General features: G+C 36.8%; 2 protein-coding genes across 3 annotated transcripts in view; one reads left to right on the top strand and one right to left on the bottom strand.

Moving 5' to 3' along the window:
* LOC105380613 (neuropeptide FF receptor 1) overlaps positions 1-6,233 on the bottom strand; it is a 106,782-nt gene extending 100,549 nt beyond the window's left edge. For both annotated transcript variants that reach the window (XM_048628873.1, XM_048628874.1), the window contains exon 1: positions 6,040-6,233. The gene's annotated coding sequence lies outside the window, so the exon portion shown is untranslated. The remainder of the gene's footprint in view (positions 1-6,039) is intronic.
* A 10,452-nt stretch (positions 6,234-16,685) lies between these two features.
* On the top strand, positions 16,686-17,342 carry LOC125490304. The gene has a single exon (XM_048629138.1). It carries the CDS (start codon positions 16,686-16,688, stop codon positions 17,340-17,342), a length of 657 nt encoding a protein of 218 aa, XP_048485095.1.
* Positions 17,343-18,623: the final 1,281 nt, after the last annotated feature.

An 18,623-nucleotide genomic window follows, 5' to 3' on the forward strand; every position in this document is an offset into this window, starting at 1 on the left:
TTCTGTATCATTTACTTAAGTACATACTTAATACATTTGTAGATACTAAACATAATTATTTATAAGCTCCAAGACGTCTTACTTAGTACTAATAATTATAATTGCTTTTACTCCCAGACGAAAACTTCCAAGTAAATCTGTGTCATTAGCGTAGCTCTAAATATATTATAAAACGATTAAGGGACTATTTTTAATGTTAGTATATAAATTTTGCAAGAAATATGTCACAATTCTAAATATAAATTATTAATATTCATACTACGGAATTTTCGAGCGAATCTATGTACCAATAAGGCTGGCAAAGAACTTTGTACTCCTCTAACGAAGGTTTTAAAGCCACATCGACGTTGTACAAAAAGTCATTGCCATCACGGAGCCTAGACTATTTCTCGGAATAATAACTCGCTCGCTCTTAAACACTTTGCTGTGATGGTCCTTTACTACGAACTGATATTATGAATGAGCCTTGCCATAGTAACAAACTATGCAAAGCGATCACATAATAGATTTACGATCTTAAAGCTGTACCTAATGACATAATTTATGCTCTGTCTATGTGTTGTAACCACTAGTGCAAAGAACACACACATAACATCGTTTAAATAGGGTTTATTAAGCACAAACTAATAACTTTAAATATATACAAAGTGCGTGAGCGCACGGCGCCATAGCAACCAGAAGCCCCGTCTAAAGGTTTTATTTATACAGTGTGGTCAGTAATAATTACTTTATGATTCCGTATTCTTAACAACAATATGACCTATGTATTCTTATTTAAAGTATAAAGGGCTTGTCTAGCTAACTTCTGAAAATCAGTGATTACGTAGCTTTGTCTTAAGTTGTTGGACTTTATTACTCGATCAGGCAAAAACATCGCGGAATTGAATTTGAAACTCAGAATAAAGATATAATCAAAGCCTACGGAAATCCATTGTGTGTTCAGAACGAACTTTTATTGAAAGGACATAATTGATAAACTTTCCACTTGATGAACATGGAAACTTGTTGTTAATTAGATTTATTTACCATAGACAAAATGCTTGTTTGTACCAAGACCTGAGACCAAGACGGATTAGATTTCAGTCAGGCTGTCTAATATGTATCTTCCAGCAAGCGCCCCTGCTGAGTAATCTGGTTACAACTTACAACCTCATTTTGGCAAAATGTATCTATGTTTATAAACATGCGTAATTCTTTTTTTTTTAATGTTTTATTTATGCATACCTACCTGGTTTTGCGGGTTAGTTTTTTCTATATTATATTTAATAAGCGGGCTTATTTATATCTTAGTATATACTCAGGTATAATAATAATTTAACCTGCACCTAACAAAGTCTCATGACTCAGGGTCACAATCATCATGAATTCTGTTAAAGTGGTACTAACTTGCAATTCAAGCACGTACTTATCTATATCAGGGGAAAATAGACTTTTTACTGTCCTTCATACAACGACATAAGAGTTCGATTTAAACGGCAAGTGTAACAACGTGTTGCATTGATGTTGCTGTACGACAGACGTAGATTTGCCTAGATCCCGCAAGTCTCAATCGTTGTGTAGATTTCAGATTTCACCATTTATTAAATGTAAAATTTAATCATTACTTGTCAAGATTATGAGTCTACCACCATTTCACAAAGGCTCAGTCACTAAACACAGAAAGAAGCTATACTTAAAATAAGCGTAAGTATCATTGTTTTTCATATAGATGCGGTCTCCAGGCTTTAAGTATGTATGCTACACCAATGCAGAGAAAATTCTTTCATGGCTGTAGAACTGCAACACTGGTTTCGTTCACTTGTTCGTTATGTTGGTAACAAGAGCAAGATATAAAGTCAACTGAAGTTAAAGCCCGATATAGAGCCATTTTCGCTGTAAATTTATACTCATGTGATATGCAGCCAACCGTATCACCGTTTTAGAATTTCTATCTAACCAAAATGCACTTACAGTGCACACATAGATTCTCTACATAGATTCTGTACGTATACTATATACGTGGTGTATATAAGTGACATATTTCTTCACGAGCTGTAGGTATTTTGTTTTATTTTTAAGCATGCAGTTACTCATGTATTAGAGCTGTCTCCCATTATCATCATTGGGATATCTCAGTTACGTCATTTGTCAGTCGCTGACTTCCACCACATCTATAAAACACGCTCAATTCGGTTCATCTATTCGGGACTGTAACAGACAGAAATAGAACCTTTGTTTTAAATGGCCTGTGAAGATGGCCGGAATGTCCAAACCAAATACGTAGCAGGTACAGTCGGCAAAAGAGATAAATATCCATCCCAAAGGCGAGATGATAGACGGCATGAATAATACTTTATCAAAGACAATTCGTGTGTAATATTCTTCAACTGTAGGTATTTGACTTTTAAGATCAAACTGTTTGCACTTATGTTAGATTCTTGTCTTTTGTTGACTGTACAAAACGACAAAAACAATCTCACATTGAAACAAACGATGTTTGTGGCGGGAAGCTATTCTAAAAGTTCGGACCCCGAACAAAAACACCAGAGTTCATCAATATTGTGTCTGTCTGGATCTAGATACTCAAAAGTGTTCCAAAATGAATTGACAATACCTTAATTAATCTATAGAAGTGTCCGAAAGGACCTATGCCTCCTCGAGTGACGTATCACCTGTTCCTTATTACATAACTTCTTGTTCATAATACCTACTTTCCGACATAAAAAATCACAATCATACTTACCTACATAGATTTTTATTTAATTCGTGACTGATATTTTTGTTTGTTAACTTTCACTAAGTATAAACAATATTGCTCCGATGCATAGTATGGGGAGTGCGAGTTTCAGCTCCGTTCACGATTTTCACTATCTGATAGGTTAATAAAAACCTACAATTGGCCCTCTGTACAAAACTGGTAAAATACCTACAGCCTAAAACAGAATTTAATGTTTTTCTTCTGAACCTGAGCTACAGAAATAATATCCTATAGTCAAAATGTAGAGTTGATAGTATCTAAACACGAAACCCTTAATGCGCTGAAACAACCCGTATTTTCATGTTAACAGAGCTCATCCCTGTGTGTAAGTAGCTTTTACCCTTACGTTATGGGCTACGAATAAACAGAATGAACCTCGATTTACAGACATCTTCATCCTTTCTCATTTATTCTACGTCATATAATTTCATGTTTTTTATGATTGTAATTTGTAACGTTTATGGAACACTTCAGTTTGACAAGGGTTCTCAGTCTGCCGAATGACACTCGTATTGTTTAGGGCATTTAGTAGAACACAGATTATTATGATTAAATTAATTAAGCAAGCCTTTATAACTAAACTGGTATCTGTATTCCATTTAGAGAGACTTGCTTTAAAATGTTATTAATCCTAAAAGTATTTTTATAATAAGTGCAGTGTTCTTTTTTATTTAAAAATGGCACGAAGATAAAAATATCAATTCATAATATTTTGAAATGGTTGACTTTATTATAAAGCTGTATTCGTTGACTGCAAATGCATTTCTATACAACCCACTTAAAGGAACACATCGAATTAGCAATTACTCTCTATGATTGTCTAAGAGAGATATTGAAGACATATAATATTATTATGACATAGGTACTGTGTGAATTGGCGATACGGCTCGCGACCTATAACGTGAGTACAAATGTAGGTACAGTGAAAAGCGGGTGACTCGCTTGCGAGTCTCCCTGACTACACCTTCGGGGATTACAGTCGTGAGCATATGTATGTATGTATGTAGGTATGTGAATCGTTACTCGTTAGTTCCGTCATTGGCCCTTCGACCATCACATTTAAATGTCAAACTTCGGTATTCACAGGCCAATTTGCCATGCAAAAGGGCCTCCCCATCTATCCCTATCAGCTAAGCTCTAGCTGAAACCACATCATATATTATGTATATTGTTTACAAAACGTACCCTACTGTGGAGCCATGTACACACTATCCAATTAGCTCAGGACTGGATGATAGATGAGAATAATTAATTATTGCAAGTAATTTATTATTTTTTATTACAAATTACATCCATTATCAAGTTACTTCATGAGCACTCTGTGCTTGACACTAGTTATAAATCAGAGAGATGTGTGTATATTTTTTTCTTCGTAATTTTCAGCCTCATTTGTTTGTTTTATAGGAAATTTTAAAGAAATTTTAGGTGGGATAAAAATTTGTATAAAAACTTTATGTCACTGTTTAGGTTAGGTCTTCCCAGTTGACAATCTGTTCGTTGATGAGGAGTGAGCGGCGTATCGGTTTCTTAGTAAGCCGAGTGTTTATAATTTTGATAGTTTTGCGCTTACTTGTAGAAATTTTCTGCGTTATGCGTGCCTGGTAAGGGACGAACAGTTTGCCTACTGGGAATACAGCCTTGATTTGTCATCTAACTCACAAAACAGCCATTTAGTTCACGTCAGTGCCATTTAAACGGAAAAAACAAAAGCTTCCGATTTAAATAAATACGTGCTTTTGACCACGAGTTAAATTTAGCTCAGCACCGGACATTCTAAACTACACAATGCTAAAAATAATGTTTATTTTAAAAACAACCAATTTCATTTTATATTTTTTGTGTCAAAAATATCAACACAGAGGTGTGGGAATGTCAGATGTTACCTCTAGTTAGCTGAAATTACAGAAAAAAATATATTTGCATATTGAGTTTTTTTATTGTTTTCTCATAAGGACGGTGTATTGAATATCGTAGTGTGATATAAGTACTGATGGTTAGAGACGGATGACAGTCTTATAGCCCTTTGATACCACTCCACTACGTGTTGTAAAAACTCTACACTCGTAAGACATTTTTATTAATTCCTGCAATATTTTAAGCCAATAATGGTGTTAAATATAAAGCCCCATAGTAAATCACTGTTACTTGGAGGAACCGAGCGGCTGTTACTCAGCATTTTTGTGAATAAAATATAAGCGGAGAGGAAATTTTATAAATTAATACTTCAGAAACTGGAACGACAAAAAAGGGATAGCGTAAAATGACAAAGCTATTAAAAAGGAAATTACTAACAAATATTATAATGCTTTATTACATTTTTCCAAGGGCTCGGTTAAATGAAGACAGTTTGAGGAACATTTTTGGCGTTAATATTAGCATTTTCCCGGGTTTAAACTTTGCCATTGACGTCCTTATGACTATAAGTTTTGGAAGAAAATAGAGGTTTTATAAGTTTGACGTGTATGTCTGTGCCATTATAATGAATATGTATACAACTGCTCTTTATCTTCCAACAAGGAAGGAAAGCTAATTTACATAAATACTTCCGAAACCTAAACAGAACGATGTTTCTTCAAATACTCACGATACTTGCAGCTAACGGAACGGAACCCTTTTTGACAGGGGTTCATTATCATCATCGTGGCCTAGCAGCATAGAACAACGCGGACTTGGGTGTGCTAGCAACCATCCTCTTCAGGACAAACGATGCAAATCATTAACCTAGTCACAAGTCTCAGTCCTAGGTAGGCCTTTTTCCTCGTTCCCCAATTGACGTATCAACTACATGTCATGCGTCCGGTGCACACTGGTAGTCAGTGACTGCCAGCTAATCCTTTCTTTCACCACGCCACGGGGAAAAATTCCAGAACGTGGTAGAAGCTTTGCATCGGGCACGAGTATTTTTATTTCTTTAACTGGTGACCCTATATCATAGAATAATGCGGACTTGGATACGTCAATGAATGAAGAAGAGTAAGACGTACGACGTCAGTGTCAGAAATTGCAAAGAATAATTGTTGACTCCAAATGTGCTACAACCAGTTTTGTGTGTTGGTGTTGGTTGGCACTTGTTTCTAATGCAAAATTTGCATTATCGGACTTAAGGAAAATCCTAAGAAAAGCCTATAACCGATTGAATTCCGTAAAATCATCTATTCTGTATATGTTTTTTGTGTAGGAAGTGCGATATCGCGACTTCAGGATGCAAAATACGAAACTAATCAAGAATCCAACTATTCATAAAGTTTTTCACGTTTTTTCCAAAATTTGTAAATACCTAACCGTCAAAAAAGTTTACTCACCCAAACTTATAATCAACCTCCACTAAACTAAACCAAAACACTGAAACACCATGAAAATCCCTTCAAAATAACATTAAACATCATGGAACAGTACTTAAACTAATATTTTTCCGTGCTAGTACAGTTTGTAGAAAGTTACGATACGCGTAACCACGCTCAGCGATGTGGCCCGCGCCCGCCCGCCCATCAGCAGAGATCCGCCTCGACTGAAGTGAGGACCCGTCTCGTGGCGGTCTGTACACGCAACAAAAATACTGAGAAGTTAAATAGTTGGTCCTAAATGTCATAGGTGGAAGATAGATGAATCAAATAATAGTTTATCGATACATCCAAAAACTGCATTAAGTTTTGTTTTCATACCATCTATAAGACCGTCACTGTATTTTAAAACTTAAGGGTTTTTAAGTTGGGGAGCATAAGATATGTAAGTAATTTTTAACTGCACATTCACCTATACTCTACAAACGAAAAAAACAGGAGTGGTATTAATAAATAAATAATAAATAATAAATATGTGGGGACATCTCACACACGGCCATCCGACCCCAAGCTAGGCAGAACCTGTGTTATGGGTGTCGGACAGCTGATATATCTACACAAATACATAGATAGATAGATACTAAATATAAATATCAACACCCAAGACCCGAGTACAAATATCTGTCTTTAAACAAATATCTGCCCCAGCCGGGAATCGAACCCGGGACCATCGGCTCAGTAGTCAGGTCACTAACCACTACGCCATTCGGTCGTCATTATTCACGTCGTATTAGTTTGAAGTTACTATCTGTCAGCCGACCTGAGTCCAAATGTTCGTCTCCAATACCTTGATTGATATTAATCGTGTTCTTTGGCTCAGTTTCATGAACCTTAGACCCACTCAACACTCAGCGACCATTTAGCTTATCATATCAGTGCATTCCTTACGCAAGTTCTGTTTAATTTTGCGTACAAAAGTTCGAAACAGTAAAGTTTGAGACAGTTAGACATCTTTTATGAAAAATACATTTAGAGTTCTAAAGTTACGCATTCAACTTTCGTAAGAAGTGAGATAAGGAAATGCGATAAGAAAGTTTTTTATCTACATACATATATATTATGTGACATGAGATTAAGGTATTCCATTGGTGTGATTCGTGCGTATATGTCAGTGTAGCTTGTAAAAAGCTCTATTTTTATTAATTTTTTAAGAACGCCTAGACTGACACTAGCATCTCTTCATCACAATCCAATGCAATGTTTAATTTAAATGGACAACAATCTATCCTTGTCTTTCATAACCAAGCTACTGTCTAATGTCTCGCTCCAGCGCGTAAGTTAATTAAACATTTGAAACTTTCCCAGGATTAGTATTTAGTATGGAAAATTACTGGACACGATTGACGATTGAGGGTCAATTTCTATTAGAATTACATAGTAGATACATTATTGAGGTCCATTAAACGAATATCGAGCTTTATTTTGTGATCTTTTAGTGTGAACGGAAACTCGTTAAAACGAACACAGTGCTACCGCTAGAACATGAAAAAGCTTTGAAGAGACCGCCCAATGTCGATTTACATGAAACGAACACAGATATAGCCTGCATTCTTTGAAGGCTATTTGTTTTAGCTCTAGCTATAGAGCTAAAAATATAGGTTCGTTTGGTGTGAATGGGCCTTCATGTTGACATTCGAAACCAATGCCGTCACATTTTGACGTTGCAAAATTGTTGCTGAAAGTTTCTTAAAAGGATATTTATATGAATAGGAAAATAAAATGAAATAAAACAATATAAATCAATTTTATTTAAACATTATACACCGTCAACCCAAAAATTATAACCGAGTGGGTGCCGAGCGACGGACGCAGGCGCCCAGGTAGACCAAGGCGGAGATGGCGGGACGACCTGGACAGATTTTTGCCGGATTGGCGTCAGGTGGTCGACAATAGAGACGTGTGGAGTAAACATGGGGAGGCCTTGCCAAGCAGTGGGACACTGAAATGGCTACATAAAAAAATATACACCATTTAGCCAAAATTGGCTTACAAAAGTACATAATTTATATACATAATGTGGTGATGGTTACTAAACACAGCGAGTTAGTTATCAGCGCATTAAGCGTAAGCGACAATTTAATTTAACTTATTTTCTACACAAGAAATAATTAAAATAGACGAATAGAATTAGAAGGTTTTATAGCTCACAGGTACTCGTCTAGATAACCTTTTGAAATTTCTAGAAACAAATTTATTGACCACAAGTAAATTGGTCCTAAAAACTGTAAAATTAATTTAGAAAAATACTTGGTCAAAGAGTAACAATGTCCAACCAGTTTCATAACCACATTGTTAAAATAATTTTAAACAGTACAGTTACAAAGGAAAGTTTTTCGATGTCACTGTTTTGTTTTTGTTGGCAGAACATTTTCCAGAGCAGAGTTGTATCTGCACGGCTCAGCATCGCAACGCAAGTTCTGATGTGCTTCAAACTTTTCAATTAAATACTTATTTATACCTACTTAGTGAAAAAAGCAGTGATAAAATTATTAAAAAAAAAACGGAATCGGCCGGAGAATGCGCGGTAAAAAAAACAATGTGATGTTTGTTGAATCGATTGAAAAAATATGATATTATTGCTTTAAAAACGTTACCTTCGCAACGGAAGAAAGGTGTAGCGTTGTTTAGTAATTTATATTTTCTCCTTAGACCTATATCTATGCAATTTAGAAACCACTTATAAAATACCAACAAATTGTCTCATTTTTATTTATGTTTTCTTTGCACGTGAGCAATTGTTTACAGTGCAACAAGTACTAGACATGCAAGTACAGATTAGAATAGAATGGATCTGAATTTGTTTACTTAATTTTATGAATTCATGCATACCGCTGCAGTAAAGTGGCCATAACTCTAGAGAGCTGAACACTTACTGACGGTTAGAGTGCACATAAATAACGTTTACGGATTCGCTACGCTAATAAATGAAACTTGTCGATTCCTACGTTCGATACGAATTTCATAATTTCTATTATGGAGATCTTCTTGTTAGGGTATCGGTGACACAAGCCAGAGTTGGGATAGGAATTGTCACTTTGGAAGTATAACCGGTTAGAGTATAACCATAGAGAAAATAACACAACAGCAGCAGTTTTACTATTTCTTACTTATTTACTTATTATTTCTTGACTTTTGATACATCTGTCAAGAATTCAATATGGAGATGACGTATAATTGATCAACCTTTCCCTGGTTACAATCTAACCGACTATGGAGAAATTGGAGCTTAGTCAGTCAGAATAGCGGCAGTCACTGACTGGCCAGGGGAGGGCTGTGCGGTGTTCGTACGTCACTCAGGGAGGTTCTTATAGGAAAGAAAACGAAATGGGGAAACAGTCGAAATAGGAAAGTATTCGAGGTGCCACTGAAAGCTTTCGTGCCCCCTCCCTTGGTGACGTATAATGTGTACATGATGTATTATATACTAATCTTTGAGAAATAGTTATTTGAATGGAACCTCTATGCTTAATATTAATTCTTAAGATCTAAATATCTGTGATCTTTAGCTTTAATTATTATCTGGACCGTTTTGTAGGTTTCACGATGTTTTCGCACTTTTGTCGTATGATTTCTGTCTGTCATACGCGCAACTTTAATTAGGCCGCGGTCTCCTATTTACGCCGAAGGGCGCGTCCAGCGTCACGCCGCAGGCCGCGTCACAATGCTCACTATAGAAATGTACTGATGCGGTCTCCCTCACACGCCGACGTTGGCGCGTAGATGTAGTGACAATCGTGACGCGGCCTACGGCGGTGACACTTGACGCGACCTACGGAGTAAATAGGAGACCCCGGCCTTAGCCGACTAATGACAGCTTCAAGTAGGTAATTAATACCCGTCCAATGACGGTTTTGTATTTGAGGCTGGGCGGCTGGGCGGCTGGGCAAAAATATAAATAACTTGCTGTTACCGCGAGCTTCGCTTCGCCTTAAAAAAATCCGTGGGAATTTCGTGATAAAAGGTAGCCTATGTGCCAGGATGTCAGCTTACTCCATACCAAATTTCATTGAAATTGGCTTAGCCGTTTTGACGTGAAGAAGTAACAAACAAACACACTTACAAACTTTCGCCTTTATAATATTAGTAGGATGGTATTCTATGCTAAACTCGGCGAAAGACGTGAAAAACTGCCGCTACCCGGGTTCCTTATCTACTTATATAAACGTCACTATATCGCGATTCACCATAACAGTGTATCGACGTCGATAACGAACCTGTGTAGTGGCCGCTGACTTTTCAGTATACACTAAAACGACGTATGCTGACTGTGAATTAACACTGTACTTATATATATTTTTTTACCTTTTCGCATAAAATTTCATGTAAAAAACCAATGAAGTCATCGACAGTATCCGAATTTATATTTTGACACGATGACTGTATTACTGGTTTTACCATAGAGTATATTATAAACGGGAACGTATATTATAAATGGGTTTTACGATATAGTGTGCCTTGTCTAGTCATAAATACATCAACTAAATACAACAGTATGATCTGCATAAAAATAATAACTTGAGATAAGTTGATGTACTATTATTATTAGTAACCGAACCCTTTGAGATTGGTTTCAGTAGAATGATTCTCAGTAAAATCATTTTGTTACTGAAATCAAATGTTTCGCGAAAGCATTTCTCGAAATCGGTGTTAAATTGCGCACAATGCCAATCAATCAACGAGTCACGTCTGCTGCTGCAATGACCGAGCGCCACGCCATCGTCACGCCACTGCCACACCCATGCCACAACACTACCACGCCTTTAAGCAATCTTACAATATATATTTTCGTTTCCTGGATAAATACTACAATAAGTTGGTACCTATATAGACAAGTTAATAATAAATTGATCCAGTATCAAAAAGCTTCACTAGGACCTTTTTCGGGGGTAGTTGTGAAAAAAAACACAATTAACTGAATAATTAATTTAATTTATATAAATAACTAAGTAACTTTATTTAAAATATTATAGTCATTCATTACGCTCAAGGGGTTAATAAAAAGGCGAATAGTATTAAAGCTTTGGCTTCTGAACATAACCCACACAATGCATTAATTCTAAACGTTTTTTTAACGGACCCTCAAAACTTCGGGTAAATAACACTTTGTGACAGTTTTTTAAGAAGGAGAATTGACTTACAGACTCTCTAATGTTTGTCACTGACACGCTAAGAAGAGGAATTAGTAGACTGGTGGCACAGGTAATTAGAATTATTGAGGCGAATTAGCGACCAATTTTGTATATTCGTGTCTGGAATATTCACCAATATTAATTGAATGTTTCTGGAACTGTACCAGAGCAATTCGTGTTAAATTCGACATCCTTTTATAGCCGCACGATAACTAAGAGCTCTATAAATTTCATATTTGCCCATAGCCTTAAAATTTGCCCCATTTAGGCCCTGTTTCACAATGTCTGGTTAGTGGCTACCTGTGAGATAAAATACATGCTGTCACTCTCTGTTATTATTTTTTTGACAGTGACAGCATGTATTTTATCTCAGAGGTAGCCACTACTCAGATATTGTGAATCAGGGCCTTAACTATTAAATTAAGTATATTTACTTAAATACGAGTATTTTTAAACTTTACTACTGTATATATAATTTAAATGTGGATTGTTGACTATTAGGTTGCTTTAACATATTTGCTACTTTTGGATTTTAGTAAAAGTAGCCCAATTTAAACATGTTTTTTATTAAAATGTTCGGTACAAAACTTTGCAAAACTGTCACAAGTGTCGAATTACCCTTTCGGAAAGTGTAGTCAAACAAAATTTAATTTAGCTTCTCGGCCCAACAATTACGTTTCAAATAAATTATTACAACAGCAGGGAAAACTTTTAAATAAAGGATTTCCTAATCTGGGAATGTAATTATTGTATCCAAATATATGTATGTAGATACTATTAATTACCTTTTGAGATCAATATATTCACGCATTACATAAATTAATACTTACTCCTTTTTTTTTATAAGTTTTATTTTTCAGCCCTATGAAGTATATGCCATAAAATATTAGACAGAACAGAACTACAAACTACAATGTCGTCCACTTGTGAGCCTGCGACAAACACCCACACACATACACATACACACACACACGCATACAACACAGCCAAACACACACTTACTAATGTGATCCCGTCGGGAAGGCGTGTTTTGTACCTGACTAAAAGCTGACTACTTATTGAAATATCCCGCTGTAAAAATTCATAAACTAGAAATATTTTCGGGAGGACAGCCGCAGCCGTGGTCAATTTAACACTGGATTAATAGAATTTACTGGAATATATATAAGTACGTAAGTACTTATTATAGAGGTAGTATTTATCATAACTTTCCCAGCAGTAAAACGAAAAACAAATAAAATGTACCAATTATTAGTTCGTATCGGAACATCGACCTGACCTTTCGTCGTTTACGATCGCCAGTACAAATCCGCTGTTTACTGGCGGCTCAGACGACAGCCAATCAGTTTCATTACTGGAGGGTTCGTGCTTGACCATATTTGCTAATTGTCACACTTGACGTCTAGCGAAACTAATGTCGACGTGTGCGATACGATGTTAGGGTTCCGTTGTGGACTATCTGAATCGTACAAGGGTTTGTTTTTTTTTCATTTAGCTAAGGATATTCTGGATGTTTGTATATTTTTTTGTTTAAGTTGAAAATTAATTACATAAATATAAAGTACTTACTTACTTCCTGAACTTCTATGTTTAAACTATTAGGAATTTTATTTATTTTTAAATTTATTTCTTCAGAATCGGTACCTCACTATAAATAAGTCTAGTACTATTTTCAAAAACCGTATGGACGTCGCCATATTGACTATTTTGTACTTCCCATAATCGTATTGTCCATTTAAGATGCTAATTTTTTAAATCAAGTTATAAAATGTTGTTGTAGTGCTATAATGTCACCCTATAGGTGTGAGGGTCTCCACTAACGTCCGTCACTTATCCGTCCGCCTATCTTCGGTTGTATTGTTGGCCTCGCTCCAGCTTAGTCCTTCTTCTTTGGGTACCATCTCCTAACGGAGGTCGGCAATCATCTGGCTTATTCTTTCCTTCGAGACTGCTGCTCGGAACAAGGATGTGGTGTCGGTGTTGTACCAGTCTTTCAGATTTTGGACCCAAGATGTTCTTTTTCGACCGGGTCTTCGACGGCCTTGAATTAGTCCAGCGGCTCGCAATTCGTTTTCAACGCTTATACACACAGGTTACTTTTGGTTCTTGGAAATCCCACGCCCACGGGTAAACCTAGTGGAATGGAGACAGATTGCTAAGGCAAAGTGGCAAATATGCGTATTTTTAGAACGGCCTGAACGGCGAACAAATTTGACATAAAACTGACATTTATTTACTCCTATTGCTTGTTGTCAGCAAATGACGTAATAAATAACCTTGCCTTCCTCCATCTCATGCTACAACACGGAATAAGGCGAAATTAAACAACTCACACTTTGACTGTATTCTACAATTTTTCCGAAGCAGTTTTGTAAAAAAAACTGATATTTTCCTGGGCCTAGAGGGTTACTCTATACTGAGGATGATTGACTGAATAAGAGCATTCGTGCAATCGGCACGTTTTATGCAACAAGATAGAGTCGTGGCTCGCGCAGCAGAGCTTCGAAACTTAGTTTTTCGTCATATTATAGACAGTGGCGGCTGTATCTAAAGTGCGCCCGTGCAACGCACTACCATTTAAAAACCTTCTAAATATGTACCTTCCTTCTGCCTATACCATACTAGGTACCTACATCTAAAAAAAAAACTTCACAAAAAATACCAATATAACAACCATAATACCTACCCCAAACAGAAATTACAAACTAAACTAAAATTACTGATTATCGTTACGACTTAAATTAAATCGAGCTGGCCTATTTTGATTTCTACTGCGTAAGAATTAGATCTTATTTTTGCTTGAACAAAAACGGCCTCGTGCGCTCGGATTGTCGCACGGAGCGAGCTCCTACATGTAGTATGAAACAGGATGGAAATCGCCCGGCGCGTGAGACGGAAGATGCTCAGTACAAACTGTATGCAGTTCTAGGATAAATCCGTGCGCCGCACGCGACCGGAAATTGCCGAAATAATACGAATGATGCCACGGGAGTCGGGAGGCGCGGGCGGCGGCCTTGACCGGTGGCGGTGACCTACGAACGATGCACTTGTCATGTCATTGTCACAGTTTCACCTTTCGAATACGTAATTAATTTGTTTAATTACTTATTAACTAAGAAAGTAGTAAAGATTTCGTGAGTGTGTATGTGTGTGTGTCAGTGAAAATGAGTGCAAAATACAATATTGACTTCATAAAAAGCAATATTAGGATATTTCAAAATAGACTGGACATTAAATCTGCTGGGCCGCCTCGGCCTTTTCTCATCTTAAAACAGGAGTGCAAAACAAAAAATAAAACTTAGGTATATACCTACCAGACTTTTCAAAAGTGAAATGTACAATAAAAAGAAATGGTTATGTGAATGTGAGAGACTAAATGCTTTATTTTGCTTTCCGTGTGTTGTTTTCGTTTCGGCGGAGAAGCTATTTCGCGTCAAAAAAGGAACGCAGAATTGTATTAAAATATAAATAAGGTAAAATATACTTATATTGTTTTTACTTCTAATTGTAATAATCTATTTTTCTTCCAAAATTTACTAAACCCATAAAGTGCACCACCGGGTATCTGAGGCACCAGCCGCCACTGATTATAGAGTGAATCCCCGGGTTCTGTACTCATTGGTGTACAATTGTACATGTAGGTACATGTACAGAAGCAGTGTTCAAAATTCAATCACTTTTACAAACAACTCGAGCACTTTCACAACAAAAATTTACGATTCAATATTATATGTGTATAAAAACATATTTCACGGTAAACAAACACCGTAAACAGATTGAATATTTAACTAACTTCATTTGACATGCTTAATGATGCCCTAATACGAACGTATTTGATTTTATGGAGCAAATTGATTAAATTCTGATAGTAAAATTATATTACATATAAATAATGGATTTTCATTTTCATTCAATTTTTATTTTCATTGCTTCTAGATCGGGTTCAGTGCAGTCATGTTTGGAGTCAAAATCTTTCTTTTTCTTGCAGCATTCCAAGTTTCGTCGGCCACTGCCGAACAGTTTGTTTTTAAACATGGTAAGTAATTAATAAAAAAATAGTATTACTTAGTATTTTCACAAAAAATTAATTATGCTCTGAGATTATTTACAAATAAAAAGGTCTCTCGAAAAAGCTAGTGTTGAATATTATTATAAACTTTCAAAAAATATATATTTATATTCCAGGCCAGGATCATCCCAGTTTCGTGACGCTAGGTCAGAATAACGGAGACCTAAGTTACCAGCCAGGAAATAAAATTTATCTGGATATGCAATATGTATGTATTTCTCATACAACGTTACTATAATAAAAGAAACCCCTCTCAGGATAAGTAGGGTCACTCACCATATCTTCGACAATTATGGATCGATTACACCTAACGAGTACAGCGGCGAGTCAGTGTCCTCGGCCTCGGTCACTTGCTAGCCGTTCATTGGTCGAGGATCGGCCGAGGATACTGTCTCACCACTGTACTAGGCTACGTTAGGTGTAATCGACCCATTAGCACGCTTATTTAACGATATAGAGCCGTGGTTAGCGCAGCGCTCTCAAACTTAGGAAACATAAAAAATTACTCTCTCAGTTAAATAGTTTTACTTGGTAGGGGTCAGGATGCTTTCGCCCAGACTGTAGGACCTACCCCTCATATTGAAAGTAACTTAATTCTGTTTCCAGAGTGAGAACCTCAGCAATGACATCCGCTACCTACTCCTCGTCGTCAACAGTGACGTGGAGCCGACTGTACTTTTCTACAGCCAGGAGCCTCGCCCCTATGTACTTGTCACGTTCCCCTATGGCAACGAAAACAGGTCTTACCAAGTGCTGTATAAGGGCACAGTGATGCCGTGGTGAATACTGGCCTATACTTCGTAACAAATAGCATTAGATCCAAGGTTTAATTAAAGCATTATGACGACCAATAGAGTCACTTCATTTTGAGTCTTAATTTATATAATTCCTTAATTTTAACTTGATACCTATTTTAAATAAACGAAGTATAGCTAGCATGAAGCTTGAGCACACTATCTTGTATATTTATAAAAACTCATTACTTTGAGCCAGGAACATTCTAAGTTTGTTCCTTTGCATTATGTACCTACGAACATTTTTCACAAAGCTGATATCGATTTAATTTATTATTAAAGAAAATGAACTTTTCATCATCCCATTCTGTTTGTACGGAGCAACAACGTCTAGATTATAAATTTATGTAGCCAGAAGAATATATTCATTCATCATCGCTATCATCGGGGGGAACTGCGTCGACTAATAGTGAACCACAACCATCGTCTATGAATATTACTGTCAGAAAAACTATCAAACCAATGGACATGAACGATCCCGCTTCCAAAGCCCCAAATCAGGTCGATAAACTACCGGCAGATTTTCGTAATGATCTGTTGCAATTTATCAAAGACGAACTTCCCACAATTTTAAGAGATGCTCTAAGTTCCGAACTCAGGGGTTTAAATACCCAAATGGTGGAGCTTTGCGATAAGGTAAACGACATAAAAGAAGCCAATGAGATGCTGAGGTCTTCTGTGAAAAAATGTGAGACCGCAATTACTAGCCTTCGTACAGAAAATACAAAACTGACGAACCTGTGCAAGGAACTTGAGACCCGTGTCACTGCGCTCGAGCGCGACGGACAACAGCAGCAGCAATGGGCGAGACTTCAAAACCTTGAAATAGTCGGTGTCCCGGAGTCCGAAGGCGAGTCAACAGTGAATATTGTGCAAAAAATTGCCAAAAATGTTGGTGTTACTGTAAAGACTGAAGACATTGACTTTGCCCATCGTATTCAACCATTCCGATCCTCCGGTGGCAAGCCGCGCTCTATAGTGGTCCGATTCAGGCAACGCCATGTTAAGGATGCGCTCTATGCCTCAGCGCGCAAATCACGGGATCTTACCACTGTCAGTTTAGGCATGGGTGGTGATTCAAAACGAGTCTATGTAAACGAGCATCTTACACTTAATAATAAAAAACTATTGCAAATATGTAAGGCCAAAGCTAAAGAGTGCAATGTCCGTTTCGTATGGACAAAAAACTGTCGTATTTACACTCGCAAGAACGAAAAATCACCGCCTGTGCTTGTTCTGTCGGAGTCCGATTTAAGAAAGCTTATATCTTAGTAAATAATATATTTCTGTATACTTTAATTTTGTGTTTACTGAATGCCTTATATGTAACTTTCTCCTTGTTGGTACCCATCTATAAAGCAAGCAACCTTAACAGCATGTTATTAAATGAGTTAAATTGTTTAAACTTCATTGTAATATTTGTAACAGATGTAATTGTCTTTGGCGAACTTAAAAAAACAAAATACTTTATGGTCTACTATGACATGAGTTTACAGACAATTCTCTTCCCTTAATATCTACTACCAGAATGTTAATGGTTTGAGGACAAAAACAGCTAACTTTTTCAATAATGTTGCCGCTTGTAACTATGACATAATTCTTATAACCGAATCTAAGCTCTGTGATGGTTTCTTTGATTCAGAACTAGTAGATTTAGAAATATATGATATCATACGTCGCGACCGTGGGGCTGGGGGGGCAGGTGGCGGAGTTTTGGCTCTATGTAAACGCCAGTTGCAGATGCGACCGCGCCACGAATGGTGGTGCGATGATCTTGAGTGTATTTGGTTCACTATCCCGAGTAAATCTTTGGGCTCCTCAAGAGACTTGCACATATGCTTAACCTACATACCGCCAGATCGTAATCTGCCTGACCGCATGCAATGTTTTATCAGTAACCTCAGCGATGTTACACAAAATAACTCCAGCGACCACTTCCTGCTGATTGGTGATTTTAACTTACCTTGTTTGAATTGGGATTCCACAGAGCCATTATGTATAAAAAAGGGTTCCGTTGAACTTCAGAATTCGGCTAGCAATCTTGTTAATACTACTAACTTTCTCGGTTTAATGCAATATAATAATTTCAAAAATACCTGCGGCAATGTACTAGATCTAGTATTTTCGAATTTAGTCCTGGATATAAGTAAGCCAAGTAGCTCGTTAGTCGTTGAGGATCGTTTTCATCCAGCTATTGAAGTAGATTTGAAAGACATTGGTCTCCAGCATATGCAACATACGAAATCTTTTAAATTGTGCTTTAGAAAAGGAAATTATAATGCCATAAACGACATAATAGCAGATTTTGATTGTTCGACACTGTATGAGGGCACAGTAGATGATGCACTGTCAGCACTGTATTCGTGTATTAATGAAGCCATTGATAAACATGTACCAAAACAAATTATGGGGGGGAGACATCAATACCCAATATGGTTTACACGGGCGCTAATTAATATGATCAAAGAAAAAAATAAGTATCACAGGCTATGGAAAAAGTATAAAAATCCTCTCGATTATAATGTTTTTGCCCTTCTCCGCACAAGACAAAAG

The sequence above is a fragment of the Plutella xylostella genome, chromosome 22, assembly GCF_932276165.1.
Source record: "Plutella xylostella chromosome 22, ilPluXylo3.1, whole genome shotgun sequence".
NCBI lineage: Eukaryota > Metazoa > Arthropoda > Insecta > Lepidoptera > Plutellidae > Plutella > Plutella xylostella.